At 47.6% G+C, this 14,787-nt stretch overlaps 3 protein-coding genes across 3 annotated transcripts; 1 reads left to right on the forward strand and 2 right to left on the reverse strand.

The window, feature by feature from the left end:
• Positions 1 to 893: 893 nt before the first annotated feature.
• On the forward strand, positions 894 to 2,371 carry hmox1a (heme oxygenase 1a). Its single transcript, XM_079177863.1, has 6 exons — positions 894 to 957; positions 1,033 to 1,082; positions 1,184 to 1,295; positions 1,389 to 1,604; positions 1,689 to 1,961; positions 2,097 to 2,371. The coding sequence occupies exons 2-6, from the start codon at positions 1,033 to 1,035 to the stop codon at positions 2,250 to 2,252; spliced, it is 807 nt and encodes a 268-aa protein (XP_079033989.1). The 5' UTR covers positions 894 to 957; the 3' UTR covers positions 2,253 to 2,371.
• Positions 2,372 to 2,442: 71 nt separating this feature from the next.
• On the reverse strand, positions 2,443 to 8,209 carry mcm5 (minichromosome maintenance complex component 5). Its single transcript, XM_079177862.1, has 16 exons — positions 7,915 to 8,209; positions 7,230 to 7,356; positions 6,955 to 7,083; positions 6,667 to 6,839; positions 6,394 to 6,549; positions 6,085 to 6,254; positions 5,787 to 5,958; positions 5,565 to 5,676; positions 5,322 to 5,465; positions 5,162 to 5,227; positions 4,908 to 5,084; positions 4,689 to 4,801; positions 4,468 to 4,596; positions 4,187 to 4,329; positions 3,561 to 3,688; positions 2,443 to 2,737 (listed from the first exon to the last, which is right to left on the reverse strand). The coding sequence occupies exons 1-16, from the start codon at positions 8,085 to 8,087 to the stop codon at positions 2,636 to 2,638; spliced, it is 2,214 nt and encodes a 737-aa protein (XP_079033988.1). The 5' UTR covers positions 8,088 to 8,209; the 3' UTR covers positions 2,443 to 2,635.
• A 1,205-nt stretch (positions 8,210 to 9,414) lies between these two features.
• Positions 9,415 to 14,586, reverse strand: gcat (glycine C-acetyltransferase). Its single transcript, XM_079178214.1, has 9 exons — positions 14,316 to 14,586; positions 13,412 to 13,542; positions 13,215 to 13,316; positions 12,974 to 13,120; positions 11,814 to 11,968; positions 11,567 to 11,649; positions 10,883 to 11,054; positions 10,428 to 10,549; positions 9,415 to 9,751 (listed from the first exon to the last, which is right to left on the reverse strand). Exons 1-9 carry the CDS (start codon positions 14,533 to 14,535, stop codon positions 9,600 to 9,602), a joined length of 1,284 nt encoding a protein of 427 aa, XP_079034340.1. The 5' UTR covers positions 14,536 to 14,586; the 3' UTR covers positions 9,415 to 9,599.
• Positions 14,587 to 14,787: the final 201 nt, after the last annotated feature.

Here is a 14,787-nt window from a genome sequence, read left to right on the forward strand (position 1 = left end):
ATCTGCCCAACAGGCCTTCTGCATGGTGACCATTATATCACAGGTTGCATGATATTCATCTATTTTCTTGTTTCACTTGCAGTTCAAAACAAATCCATCTGCGTTTTAGATTAGATGGATTCATCTTTTTTTCATTATATCATTTCATTATTTTTTCATGAAGGATTTAAACAAACTTTATTTGTGGTATATTGCTCCTTTCCTGTTGCTAAAGACCTTATACCCACCATCAGGTAGATGCCGTTGGGTGAGCGCGAGGAAAGTGCCCGGATCTGGAAAGTCCTCCTGTCCAACGGCTTCTGGGATCCTGAGAGTTTTGCAGCAGATGAATGCTGATCAACAGATCAGCTATGGGCCATTATTTGTTGTCCTCCCACAGCATTAGCCCTTCCTCCTCCTTCTCCTCCTCCTCCTCCTCCTCCTCCTCCTCCTCCTCCTCCTCAGGGGATGTTTCTAAGGATAAACTACAAAAGGTCAGGTTAGTTTTAATATGTATACTTTGTTTGAGCATTTTCCGTTGACATTTTATGTCAATATCATCTGCAAATAATTGACTTTACTCACATGGTTTGTCCCTGTGCATTAGTATTCTAGTGGTTTATGTATTAAGATCCTTTATGTAAACAAAGACACTGGCCCTTTTACCTAAAAAAAAAAAAAGTTTCAAACCTTCTGACATTCGTTATAAACATACATACAGGTCCAAACGTGACATATGACTTCTGCATCACAGGGAGCAACTTTCACACCACACTTTGTGATTTCTGCCACGTCATGAAATCCCATTTCCCCACAACATTCACACATCTGCTTTGTCATGCTTAAGCCTCAGCAGTGTGTGACTTACGGCGAGTCAGCAGTCTCACTTCCCGTTTATCACGGCTGTATAAGAGATCACGGTGGAGCTGACAAGAGGACCGACCAGCCTAAAGGAGAGAAGACTCCAGTTTTTGACAGGTGTGTTTCATACATTGTTATTCATGTTAAATGTGTTAAATTTAACTAATTAAACCAAATCATTTGTCTGCATAGATGGAGACCATGAAGAGTGCGAGGAAGACTGAAACAGGGGACATTGGCAGGTACGACAGTTTATTCTGAAGATAATTTAAACACAGAACTGCATGATTTAAAAGTAAAATAAACGTTTTAAACATTTTTTTTTTCTGTGTCCTGCCGTCAGCGACCTATCAGAGCAGATCAAAGCAGCCACTAAGGACAGCCATGTCCGAGCTGAAAACACACAGCTGATGCTGAGTTACCAGAAGGGTCACATCACCCTGGCTCAGTACAAGGTAAGCTCCTCTCAATGAACACATCTCTTTTTTTGTTCCGTAATGTTTACATTGTTCTGAAAAGCGGCTCTTCTTCTTCTTCTTCGTGGTCAGGTCCTGTTGTGTTCCCTCCACGAGATCTACAAAGCTCTCGAGGACGAGCTGGACAGAAATTCTTCCCATCCAGCTGTCGCACCGATATACTTCCCTCAGGAACTGGCCCGTCTGGAAACACTGGAGAGGGATCTGGAGCACTTCTTGGGCTCCGGCTGGAGGAAGAGGGTGGTCGTTCCCGCAGCCACACACAGATACCAACAGAGACTACGACAGGTGAGCGGAGAGGAAGGCGCCCGAGTTAGCATTCACAGCGCGGGCCCCGTTGCGACACACCCGTATTTATTATTTCTTTAACAGATCGGCAAAGAGAGGCCCGAGCTGCTGGTGGCCCACGCCTACACGCGCTACCTCGGCGACCTCTCGGGAGGTCAAGTGCTGGGGAAGATTACCCAGAAATCTCTGGGGCTGAGCAGCCAAGAGGGGCTGGCGTTCTTCTCCTTCCCCGGCGTGACCAGCCCCAACCGCTTCAAGCAGCTGTACAGGAGCCGGATGAACGGCATCGAGCTGACGGAGGAGGAGAGGGCGGCGGTGCTGGAGGAGGCCGTCGTCGCCTTCGAGCTCAACATCCAGGTGAGCGGAAAGAGCAGATTTACCGTGCGCACCGACGACGACCCAGAAATGTTTCAAAAGTCACATAGAAACTTGCAAAAGGAGAACCGAATCTGTCAACATGTTTTTTTTTTTTTTTAATGTCTTTTCTTTTAGGTTTTTGATGACTTGCAGAAAATGTTGAGTGTCACAACAGAAACGGTGGACCAATCAGCGGGCAACGTGGTCAAAACTGCCACGTTCCCATCGTTACCCATCGTGGGATTATGCGTGGCTCTCACCACTATCGGACTGGGAATCTACTCCATGTAGATGTTACTAATCAATTAATGCAACAAATAAAAAGCATCAAATCACAGCTGGAACAGGGATTCTCAACTCGTCATTCGTATGAAAACAATCCCACACTGTGAAACTGTCTTATGATTGATGTTGAATAAAAAAAATATATAAAAAAGAATCAGTTTGAAACAAGTCTTCTTATGATTTCAAATACTTTAATTCTTTACACAACATGCAGACACTTTATTCATTCTGGTGCATGTAATCAGACAGTTAGTTGCGGTCCAGATGCAACTGAATCGACGGTCGACTGAATGTTCTAAGATGTCCTAAGATGTCCGTTTGGGGGGAAACACAGAGTCGCACGAAGAGGCGGACCCAAAACTATTTACATCAACAATGAACCGTGTGCTCTACTTGACTCTGTAGAGCACCTTCCTCTGCATGCGGTGCTGCAGCTCGCCCCTCCTCAACATCAGCTGCAGGACTTTGTAGATGGCGTGCTCTGGATACTTCTGTTAAGAGGAACACAGAGAATCCAAAAAAAACGTGGAGAGATTAATCCTCAGATGACCTTTAAAAAGTGAAAATAAAGTCCAGATTTTCTGTTAAAGAGCAACTTGCAGTTTGGCTATTTTTAATACAAGTTAAGAGTTGAACTGAAAACTAAACAGCTGTGGATTTGGAAATCATATTACTGACCACTACTGAGGTCACTGGAGCATATATAGCCTGCCAGTATTTGTTAAGATATTTACAGTGTATTGCAATAGGGTTCCTCCCCTTTGGCATTCGTCCTACTTTGTTGCATCACAACCCTGGAATTCAATTGTTCAATAAAATTGGGTTTTATGTGATGGACCTACCCATCTCAGCCTCTCCGACAGAACTGTTTCTGTCTCTCTGGGTAACTCTACTCGAGTCAAGGCTTGTTTCTTGGCGACCTTATGTTCTCTATAAACATGCTGGTACAAAACACTGCTGTATGACTCATTTCGAGGACAGAGATGCATGAACGCAGCCCCCTGTGCTTGCCTTTCTACCTGTTGGTTTCGTATTGCTCACTTATTAAAAGGCCCTCAACAGCGTGGCCCCTAAATACGGCTCTGATAGATTGACCTGTTTCGACCATTAAGGTCCGCGGATGGAGCGCTGTTGGTTACTCCAAGGCCACAAACAAATACTCGGTTTGCTTATTTAGTGGTATACCCATCATCCCCGGAATATTCTGTCCAAAAGTAATAGTAATAAAAATGAAAAGATACATTTCATTATGAAATGGGAAAGAAATAGCTTTTTATGTGCCAATCTCCACCAACACGATGGAGTGAGACCGACCTGTTTGGTGAAGTCCTGGACGATGCTGTGCTCGGACACCTGGGAGCCGATCGCAAAGCGTCTCTTCATCTGCTTCTCCACGCGCGAGACCATTTCCTGGTCCTCCTGAGACGTGAAGCCCTCCACGCCTAGGAGACAAGATGCGGTCGAGGAGGCGTTAGAAAATGGAAACACGGCGCTGTCAGATGAGCTCAAGAGCCCCTTCAGGAACACCAGCAGTCATGTTGCAAATGCGTTACTTTGAATTGATTCTAAACAGAATGTTATGTATTTAAGCTCAAACATATAAACGGATATTGTTACAAATATATTTTTCCTAAAATTGAACAGTCAATCTTTAAGGTCAAGTTTGCTTGACTGCCAAACTCATTCATGTAGTTTCTCTTTACAGTGTAAAAAGTCAAAAAAACAAATATGTCCGACAGCTCCAGTCACAGCTACCACACACACACACACACACACACACACACACACACACACACACACACACACACACACACACACACACACACACACACACACACACACACACACACACACACACACACACACACACACACACACACACACACACACACACACACACACACACACACACACACACACACACACACACACACACACACCTGAGAGGCTGCCAGACAGAGCAGCGTCCAGTGTGGAGACCTGGAAGAGTCGGAGGGCCTCGTCCACCTCTTCCTCTCCGGCCACGGCCTGCAGCTTCATCTTGGCCAGCGACTCTGCGATGCGCACCACAGCCTCCAGCTGCCTGAGGAGGCGGAAACAGAAATGTTTGCTTAAAAGAGCCCTCGCGTAATCAAAAGGAGGGAGTAAAAGTCGAGCTACACGTTCATCGCCGATGTGTCACAGAGGAAGACGCCATCTTTAAAAAAAGAAATGTATTTACCTGACGGTGATGGGGATGGAGGGCCTTTTGTCAGACTCCCGTTCGTGCTCCCTTGCTCCGCTCCTCATCACCACGTATCTGTTCTTCAGCTTCTCCGCGGCCGCGGGAGAGAGCCGAGGGCCACACTTACTGCAAGCAAACGTTCAGAACCCGTCGTGTTAGTGAGCCCAATTTAAATCTTAAAAAAAAAAGCCATAGCTTGTGTCGTCGGAGAGACTCACGTTCTGGCGTAGGCGATGTATTTCTTGAAGGTGGCCAGCGTAACCTCGCCCTCGACGCCCTCCGTCTGCGTCTGGGCGCTCAGGTGGACGTTCATCACGTGACGAGCCAGCGTCTACGGGCGTTACAAAGAGCGTTAATGTTCCCGCTGCCGGCAACGATGTCAAGCGGCGGACTTTCGGAATAATACATTTAAAAAACAAAAGCATGCGCCTCCTCACCATGTCCCGCTGATGGTCGTGATGGTCTTTGATGATGAAGATCATGTCGAAACGGGACAAGATGGTGGGCATGAAGTCGATGTTGTCCTCGCCCTTCGTGTCGTCCCAGCGGCCGAACACGGAGTTGGCGGCGGCCAGCACGGAGCAGCGAGAGTTCAGGGTGGTGGTGATGCCGGCCTGGTGGGGGTCAAGGTGTTAGGTTACCCCGTTAAGCGCTCAGTACATTAAAGAACGAACACACAACGGGTTTCTACCTTGGCGATGGAGATGGTCTGTTGCTCCATGGCTTCATGAATGGCCACTCGGTCGTCCTCTCTCATCTAAAGAACAAAACGTACTTTTGTCTTTAATCCTTGGGACACAAAAAAAGTTCTACATCCTCCGCCTGCTACACAAAAACCTGTTTTTATTTACCTTGTCAAACTCGTCGATGCAGACGACCCCACCGTCGGCCAGCACCATGGCCCCCCCCTCCATGATGAACCCGCGGGTGTGGGGGTCCCTCAGCACGGAGGCGGTCAGACCGGCGGCGCTGCTGCCTTTACCCGAGGTATAGATCTGCCGGCGCACAATGAAGACACAGCGTCAGCGGGTGAACTCGCATCGCCGAGCAGAGCAACGCGCGATGAATCGATAACACTGAACAGGATTAAGTACCCCGATAGGCGAGCACCTCTCCACGAACTTCAGCAGCTGGGACTTGGCCGTGCCGGGATCTCCCAGCATCAGCAGGTTGATGTCCCCCCTGCGAGTGAGGCCGTCGGGCAGCCTGAAGAGACGGGGAAACTCAAAGCATTACTAAACACGCGGGGGGGGGGGGGGGGGGGGGGGGGGAGGGTCTACCCTAAATGGCGCCGAATCCGCGTCCGGTTGCCTCACCTCTTCCTTGAACCCCCAAACAGCAGACAGGTGATGGCCTTCTTCAGATCGTCGCTGCCGTAGATGGAAGGAGCCAAGGAGCGTGCCAGAGAGGCGTAGACGTTTGGCGAAGCAGACAGCGCTCTCAGTTCCTCCTCCTCCTGTGGAGTGACTGATCCTGTACCACCCCGTCCTGGAAGACAGAGAGAGAGAGAGAGAGAGAGAGGATCAACATCTAACCATCTCCCTCTGGAGGCTAGAAACTAATGTATCACACTTAAAACATTTAGGGGTTTATTTAGCAGAAAGTCGTCTCTACCTGCTCCCTCTGTATCCACCTGGATGCCAACCACTCGCAGGTAGGACGCACGAATGCCCACACCAGCACTTTTCTCTCTGCCTTTGGCCTTCACGGGGCCCGTCTTCTTGATGGAGTAGATGCCCACGATGGTCACTCTGTTGCCTGGGACCACGCGGTCACACAGATACCTGTAAGAGGAGGAGGAGGGGGAGGAGGGGAACAGCTTGAACCAACAATCCTTCACATTTCTGATTGTGCGAGGGTGCAGCAGCAGCAGCCGAAAGCACCGTCCTTTGACGTCATTTTGCTGGAGTGCGCGCTCCTCACCGATCACAGTAGAGCTGCAGGTGACGGGGCATCTCTCCGTGCGGCACAGCATCCGGGGACTCCTGCAGGCGGAGAGTCTGGAAGTCCACGCAAACGCAGCGGTCCGGGATGATGAAGTAGGGGTCCACGGGACACTTCACACTTCCGGTCTTGTCGCTGCAAAAAAAAAAAAAAAGGTGTGAAAAAGAAATTAAACCGGTGAAAGAAATGTCTTCATCTCTAAGAGCTGAGATGGTCGTTCCTATTGCCCTCGATCCAGACAGTCGCACTCACTTATTGCACTTGCGCGGCAGAGCGTAACCCTGCAGGCCCGGGGGCAGGGCGATGTTGTTGATGATGCCGCGACAGCCGCGACACTGCAGGCACACCTTGGTGGCCTTCGCCCTCACCGCGGTAGCCGAGATGATGATGCCGTGCACCTTCACCAGACGGGACACCTGCTCGGACTACAAGGGGAGAGGGGGGGGGGGGGGGGGACGGCGATATGTGATCGGGCGGTCGACGGTGGCTGCGAGAATACGAGACAGGCAAAAAAAAAAAAAAAAGGAGGCGTGTGGGTACCTTGAGGCCGCGGATGGAAGCGTGATGCGCGTCGCTCCGCAGCATGACCTGGATGTCCTCGACCGTCTCCTCCCCCGCCGGCCGGGGGCGGGTCACCTCGTCGGCCACCTCCTTCGCGGCTTCCTCCAGCTGTAAAATAGACCAAATCGTTAAAAAGAGGAGAGTAATCGCGGCAACGAAGGCTGCGTGAAACTAGCTCGCCGGGAGCGCAAACGTGACGTCTACAGACGAGCAGCAAGGTTGGTGTTTTTTTTGTTTCGGCACTTTAAACTCACCATCGGCAGGTTCTCGGAGGGCACCTTGTAGAGACAGTCTGACAGGTCCTCGTCAAAGCTGGCAAGGTCCTCCATCTCCACCTCCACCCAGTACTCCCCCAGGGTGTAGCGCCTCTTCAGGTCATCTCTGATTTAGAAGAAACAAAAAATAAGTAAATCCAAGAACCTTACTCGTGTTAATTAGACAAACCTGCCAAAGCTGACACAGAATTAGCCATTTCCTATCTGCAGCATGATCATGACAGATTGGCCGGCTTTTGTTCGTTGATTCACTGCTGCATTTATTCAAATGGGGAGACTCATATGAGACGGATTGAAATATTCTAACTTTTGCACTTTAACATAGGTCACGCTCCAGAAATGATAGATACAACATTTCCCACAATTCTCTGCTTCCTTCTACTGCTTTCACGCTCCACACTGCAGCTTTGTAAAGCAGGCTCTGCAGGACCTTGATGACATCATCAGGGTAATGAGCAGTAGCCCTCATGATGAACACATTTCAGACGTTAATTGGTTGACTGTACCTTTAATATTGGGGTCTGCTTCATTAAAGTTAATCCAGGCAGTGTATATAAGCTAATGGTAAATTGTTCTTATTGTTATTAGAGTAGCTATTAAGATTCATCCGCCTCTCCACCTAAATATCCGCCACGCAGTCCCTCTCCTGTCATCATGACCTCACCTGTATTTATAGGTGAAGCCCGTGCGGTCGGTCCCCACTCGGAACTGCCGGAGGAACTCACGGAACCGTTTCTTGATCTGGATCTTCTTCTGTCCGCCTTCATCCCCCCCGTGTCCATCTCCACCTCCGAAGCTGTCGCTGTAGTACACTCCCGGGTCGTCGAAGCCAGACATACTGAAACCAGGTCGGTGAACAACACACGAGAAGAACTAAAGCTGGTACCGTGGACTAGTTTTACTTAACAAAAAGAAGAAGAAAAACAAGATGGATGTAAACTACCAGAGACGACGCTGAACAGTTTGCGTGTTCCGCGGGTAAAAACTACTGAAACTCTTTCCCGTCTGTTTCCCGCGCCTCGTGTCTAGCAACGCCCCTCTGCTGTCCTCTGATTGGATGAAAGTCGTTGCCGTCTGTCGCCATTGGTCGAAGCGGTTTTGCGGAGGGGTGTCCTCTGTGGAAAGGCGGGGTTTGTGAGGACTGGTGGCGCGAAAAAGACACCAGGAGGAGGAGGAGGAGGAGGAGGAGGAGGAGGAGGAAGCATGTGCTGGAGAAATGTGCCACAAAGAAGAATGAATACAACATTAAAGAGCGATCACAGTTGGACAAAAACACACGTGTTTACCACCATTAATAAGTGTAACACTGCTTCATAAGGGAGCTCTCTTTCTTTACAGGATTTAGAGTAATCTGTATTAACAAGTGAGGATAGTTTCAGTAAAATAATATGCACCGTTGCCAGTTAGAGAGGCTTGTATTTTCTTATGTGAATGACAGATGGTGTGATTATAGCTACAGACGATCAGTAAGACATTAAACAACGCTTTCCTGTCAGACCAATGTCTCCACTGGCCCTCATGTTTGAACCAGATGAGAAGATAATGGAAGAGATAAGGTGCCTTGACTGTTACTCTAAGTTTGTGAAGATGTTTATGTTTATTTTGTATATTAGATATTTAAATAAATCCTGAATCTTAATATTTTCGAAAAATTGAGATCGATTGAAACCTGTGAAATCACAAACTGAGATTTAAGGTGAGCAAAGAGAAGCATCGCTCCTTCAGCAGTGGACGAGAAAACGCTCTAGTCTCAAACTGCTGTTGCATCTCTTGAGGAAGAAAGGCCAAGCGAGTCTCATGTGTTGTGATGCAGCGTATGACCTTTGGGTGCTTTGACATTAATGAAGCCCATAATGTCCAATTTCCTAAATGTTGGGGATAAACAAAAAACAACATAACACTCCTTATAGTCCTAAAATCTTTTTCTCACTCGTAACCATAAACAAAGAGCTCCATCTCTTTTCTGGTTTTAAAGGATGAATAGAACATTGACTCTAATACATGCTGATAATGCAAGTTTATATGTAGAGCATTCTCAATTGTGTCATTATCCTCATGATTATTAAATCCACAATCTGTTGAACAGATGACAACCCTAATAAACCCGTCTATTGATAAGAAATACAAGCATTCGTTTATCTGAAAACGCCAACACACGTCAGGAAAAGTGCTTTATTCAGCGAAGCAAACACAACAATAACATTAACATCTGTTGACCTACTAATGTAACTAATATTTCCATCGACATCATTCATAGGTCTCGAGTAAAAGGCAGCGCAATCCGGCAAGAGCGAGCGCTTCGACGTTGCTCAGTGATTCGGTTCCTGGATCCTTCCGGTTCCTGCGTGTTCAGGAGACGACTCCGTGCTTCCTGCCTGTCTGGATGAAGGCCTCCACACAGTGGTCGATGTCTTCGTCTGTGTGTGCGGCTGAAATCTGAACGCGGATCCTGGCCTTGCCCTTCGGTACGACGGGGAAGGAGAATCCGATCACATAGACTCCTGTGGAGGAGAGAGACGCGTTAACGGAGCCCGAGGCGGTCGCTGTGGTAGTCAGGAGGGTTCACCAACATCGACTTCTCAGTCACACTGCACCCACTGTACCTGTGACTTCCTCCATTACTGGTAATTAACAATCAGGACGTAATGTAGAGTACAGCTGAATAAAATGAAACGGGTTCAGGGGCCGTATTCATGAAGCATCCAAGAACAAAGAGGTGCTCCCGGTGAAGGAATTCTAATTTTTAAGAGGCTAAAAAGATTCTTAAGCGGAAAAGATGGTGGAAAGACAAAGAGGGAGAAGAAATATGAATATAAGCTGAATGACAGTCAGTTCATGAAAGCAAACTAATTGTTCGTGGTGGATCTCCCACCCGACGCTGTAACGGCAGAACTGAAAAGTTATTACGGCACGAAAATTGCAACACTGGTTTATAGAGTCACATGCTGACCATCTGTGTAGACTGGCCAGCAATCACAGTAACGGACGAAATCAGAGCCGTAAACATCAAATAGATTAAGTACTAAAATGACTTATGGTAAATAAACATACTCAAATAAATGTAACTATCAGCACATGAAGAGGCTACTTTTTAAGGTATGGCTTTCAACTGGGAGCTACTCTTTGTTCTAGGAAGCTTGAGTGAATGCGGCCCGGCGGTTTCCGCCGCTGCCTCACCGAGCTTCAGCATGTCGTCGGACATCAGGGAGGCCAGCCGAGCGTCGCCCAGCATCACGGGACAGATGGGGTGAGCCGAGCCCGAGATGGTGAAGCCAGCCTGCGTCATCTTGTTCCTGAACCTGGATGGACAGCGGAGAGGAAGAAAAAAATATTACAGTCAGGACGACAAGACGCATAGCAGTGACCACGTGAATGCACCAATCGCGACGCGCTTTCTTTCAAACATTATGTTAATTATGATGAACATAATTTATTGTCAATACTGGTATATTGCGACAACCCTCAACTCTGATGTCATGGGGGGGAAATTCAACTGAATAAATATGAACAGTCCTGTTTTTTTGAGCTGGTGAGTGAGTTAGCTTTACTCACACAAAACCACAAACTTATATAGCCCCAGGACAACCCCCCCCCCCCCCCCCCCCCCCCTTAAAAAAAGAAAGAAAACGCACCTCATGGTTTTGGCCGTCATGCTCTGTGAAATCTCGCTGGAGGCGAGCAGCAGCTCCACAGCCCGGATGGCACAACCCACCACGGGAGGGGGGAGGGAGTTGGAGAACAGGTACGGCCGCGAGCGCTGCCTCAGCAGGTCGATGAGGGGCTTAGGGCCGACTGTGTAGCCACCTGAGGGACAAAAATAAAAGATGGAGAACGCAACATTTACATCTGGTGTATTGGCACCATAACGTGCTTTGTTGAAGGAATAAGCTCGACATTTTTGGGAAATTTGCTTGTTTGTTTGTTTGTTTTCTGGCGGAGAGTTAGATGTTCAGATTGATGCAAATCTCCTGTATGTATGATAAATAAGTGACATCCAGGAGGCGTTTAGCTTAGCATAACAGCTAGCGTGGCTCTGTTTGACATTATGCAGCAGAATACCATGTAGCGAGGTCACAGTGACTGTTGACCACCAAATTCTAATTAGTTCACTCTGGAGTCCAGGTGGATGTTTGAGTCTGATGTAATAACATTTCCTCAAGGCGTTCCTGAGAAAACACGTTCGCGAGAATGGGACGGACAGACGACTCCTAAAACGCATACAAATTAAGCTCCAATCCTCAACACTTTCTATACTAAAAATGCTGCAATAAATATACGCAGAACTCATCAAAGTCACAGGTCAGATGAAGACGTACCAGCTGCTCCTCCCAGTGCTTTCCCCAGGGTGGAGTTAACTATGTCAACTCTGTCCATCACCCCCAGGAGCTCGTCCGTTCCTCTGTAAATCCCAGGGAGGAGTACCGTTAGTTCATCCCCTTCACAACGATATAAAATACGTGATATTATTGTTATCAGGTGCTATTTAAAGAGACAGTGTATATCGATGAGGTCACACTAACCTGCTGAAATAAAGCAGCGTTATTTCATCAGGATCTTACCCACCTGCCCCGGGGCCCCAGGAATCCGGTGGCGTGGCATTCGTCTATGAACACCATGGCTCCGTACTGCTCAGCCAGGTCACAGATTTCTGATAGCGGAGCCACGTCTCCATCCATAGAGAAGACTCCGTCGGTCACTACCAGGCGCATGCGAGACGACTGAGGAGGACAAAGCGGAGTCGGCACACAGTCTGACCAAATACGGTAGCCCTTATCTGACCCCGTCACCTCAGGAATATGGGTTGAATGTTTAGTGCCAGCATAATTTATCAGCTGCAGCTCGGGTTATTAAAGTAACATTAGCTCCATGAGTTGGTTGAAAAGGCCTGCCTGAGCTGGAGGGATTCTAGAGCCACTCTGAAAGGAGTTATGCCGCCCTCTAGTGAGGGTTTGCATGCAAAGCCCAGAGAAAGAATGCATGTCCCATCGTGAATTTTTAATGGAAATATACAGTTTCAGTTCACATGACACTTAACAGTTCCATTCAATAAAAATCAAACTCCATTTTTTAATTGTCATTATATCTGGTTGGCAAAAGAAAAATGTATGTTTCCATTATGTTTCAGCAATGTATTATCGTGCATGATATATATATATATATATATATATATATATATATATATATATATATATATATATATATAAAACCATATCTATTAAAAACACTGTTCTGTTCAGTTAATGCAGTCAATAATTATGACAATTACATCCGTTTATATTTTTTTTCTGTAGGAGAAAATAATGAATGGTTATCTTCTGCTTCTTTTAAAAAGCGTTTTTTATATTTCCTCACAATAATCTTGAAAGACATGATAATACCATCCCACCCCATTCGCATAACTGTTGGCTATGCAATTAAATAGTTCAGCAGTTTTAATGTTTTTGTGTGTGTGTGTGTGTGTGTGTGTGTGTGTGTGTGTGTGTGTGTGAGTGAGTGAGTAAGTGAGAGAGAGAGAGAGAGTGTGTGTGTATGTGTGTGTGTGTGTGTGTATGTGTGTGAGGATGCATGTCTCTCTCTCTCTCTCACACACACACAAAAAGTACGTCGGGCCCCCAAAGAAATTCTCGCCTCGGGCCCCCTGTGGTCTAGGGGCGGGCCTGTTTCCAGCTGACTCGTTTCAAAAAGTGAATCTTAAATATTAATGTCCACACACACACACACACCTGAGACTCTTTGAGCTGTTTCTCCAGATCGCCGAGGTCCATGTGTTTGTAGCGCAGCCTCTTTGCCCGACACAGTCGGATCCCGTCGATGATGGAGGCATGGTTCAGCTCATCAGACAGCACTGCGTCATCCGGGCCCAGAAGAACCTGCGTGTGTGTGAGAGTAATAGGATACTTCACCGATCACAACAGGAGGGATATTCCTCATAAAGCACGACACGCCTCACAAAGCACAACACACCTCAAACAGTCCGGCGTTCGCATCAAAACAGCTGGCGTAGAGGATGCAGTCCTCCCTCTCATGAAACTCCGCCAGCTTCTGCTCCAGATCTTTGTGTAGATCCTGTGAACACAGAGTGTGAGATTTAGCCGCTTTACAGCCACGTCCATGTTGTCCATGTTGTCTACATTGTTAACGTGCTGATTAGGCATTCGTACCTGCGTGCCACAGATGAATCGGACAGAGCTCAATCCAGCACCGTGTGTCTTCAGAGCATCAATCCCTGCCTGCACCACCTCCGGGTGACTGGACAGTCCAAGGTAGTTGTTGGCGCAGAAGTTCAATATGCCTGAGAGAGACGGAGAGGGTTTAGATGGAGAGCAGGAAACCCTTTGGTCGAAAGGTCGTCCCCCCCCCCCCCCCCCCCCGAGCAAATTCAGATCAGTAAAACAACAACGACCCCAGAGGGCAACTCACACCCTGCAGTAGAATAAAACCTGTCTGCGTTTGGTTTGGTTTACTTGCACAAAAGGAAAGTGACAACAAAGCCAGCATATCAGAACAAAGAGTGAGAAAGGAAATCAATGCATGGGACTCGTGGTGTTAGAATCCAGATGGATTGAACAAAGTCAGTTTCACACATGTGGGGTCCTGGCTTTAAGTCGTAAATCAGCCGAGTACATTTTAGGGGCAAATCCTGAAGTGTAAACACTGGCAGAACAGAATAGAGATCAGCTGCTATGGAAGTCAAGTTCACAACGGCTTACTGTTTATGTTACAAGCCACTTTTCATATCTTTGATTGGAGAATTGTCCTGACTTATTTGAGATCAGCGTGAATCATGTTTTTGTGGATTTTTTTTGGACAGGTTTATTTGAAGTTAGTCCCGAGAATCAACTCAGAGTTGTGAAAGGCATTAGCAAGCTTGTGTCCTCCAGTTAACTAAGGCGAGTCAACATGAGTCAAGTTCAACATCTAGATGACACAGAGGCAGTCACAAAATCAACACTTAGCAGCTATATCTGTGTTTGTACCGCGTGGTGCGTTCGAGGACAACTGGGTCACATTGGTACCGCGTTACATATGTATGTACGGTTACTTATGTATACTACTACCACTCACTGCTGCGGTTGCCGTCCACGTTGATTTGAGGTCCCTGCTTTGACGTGATGATCCTTTCCGCTTTCCACGTCCCCGCGGATCGGATGCCGTCGAGCTCGCCCTGCAGCACCGCTCTGGCTTCGGCGACAGCGGAGTAGCTCCGGTTCACAGCAGAGGCCGAGGGCCGCAGGGCGACCCGGACCGGTTTCGCAAAACTCCGGGCAACTTTTCCGAGAGACATGACCGTGTGGAGCCGGGTGTGTGTGTGTGTGTGTGTGTTCGAGGTGTATAACGTGCAAGGAGGGCAAAACGGTGGAGAACCGGACGCAAAACGTGGGCGCGTCACGTCACAGAGGTAGGCGTAAGTGCGGCGGGCCAATCAGAGGCCAGGGCACTTGCGAGGGTGTATTTTTCTGTCCAATCAGATTTCAGAGAGCAGCAACGTGTTGCTTAAGGTGAACTGCTGTGTTTGCCTTCTTTTCAATTTTTTCCT

The sequence above is a fragment of the Pholis gunnellus genome, assembly GCF_910591455.1.
Source record: "Pholis gunnellus genome assembly, chromosome: 17".
In the NCBI taxonomy this organism is placed as follows: domain Eukaryota; kingdom Metazoa; phylum Chordata; class Actinopteri; order Perciformes; family Pholidae; genus Pholis; species Pholis gunnellus.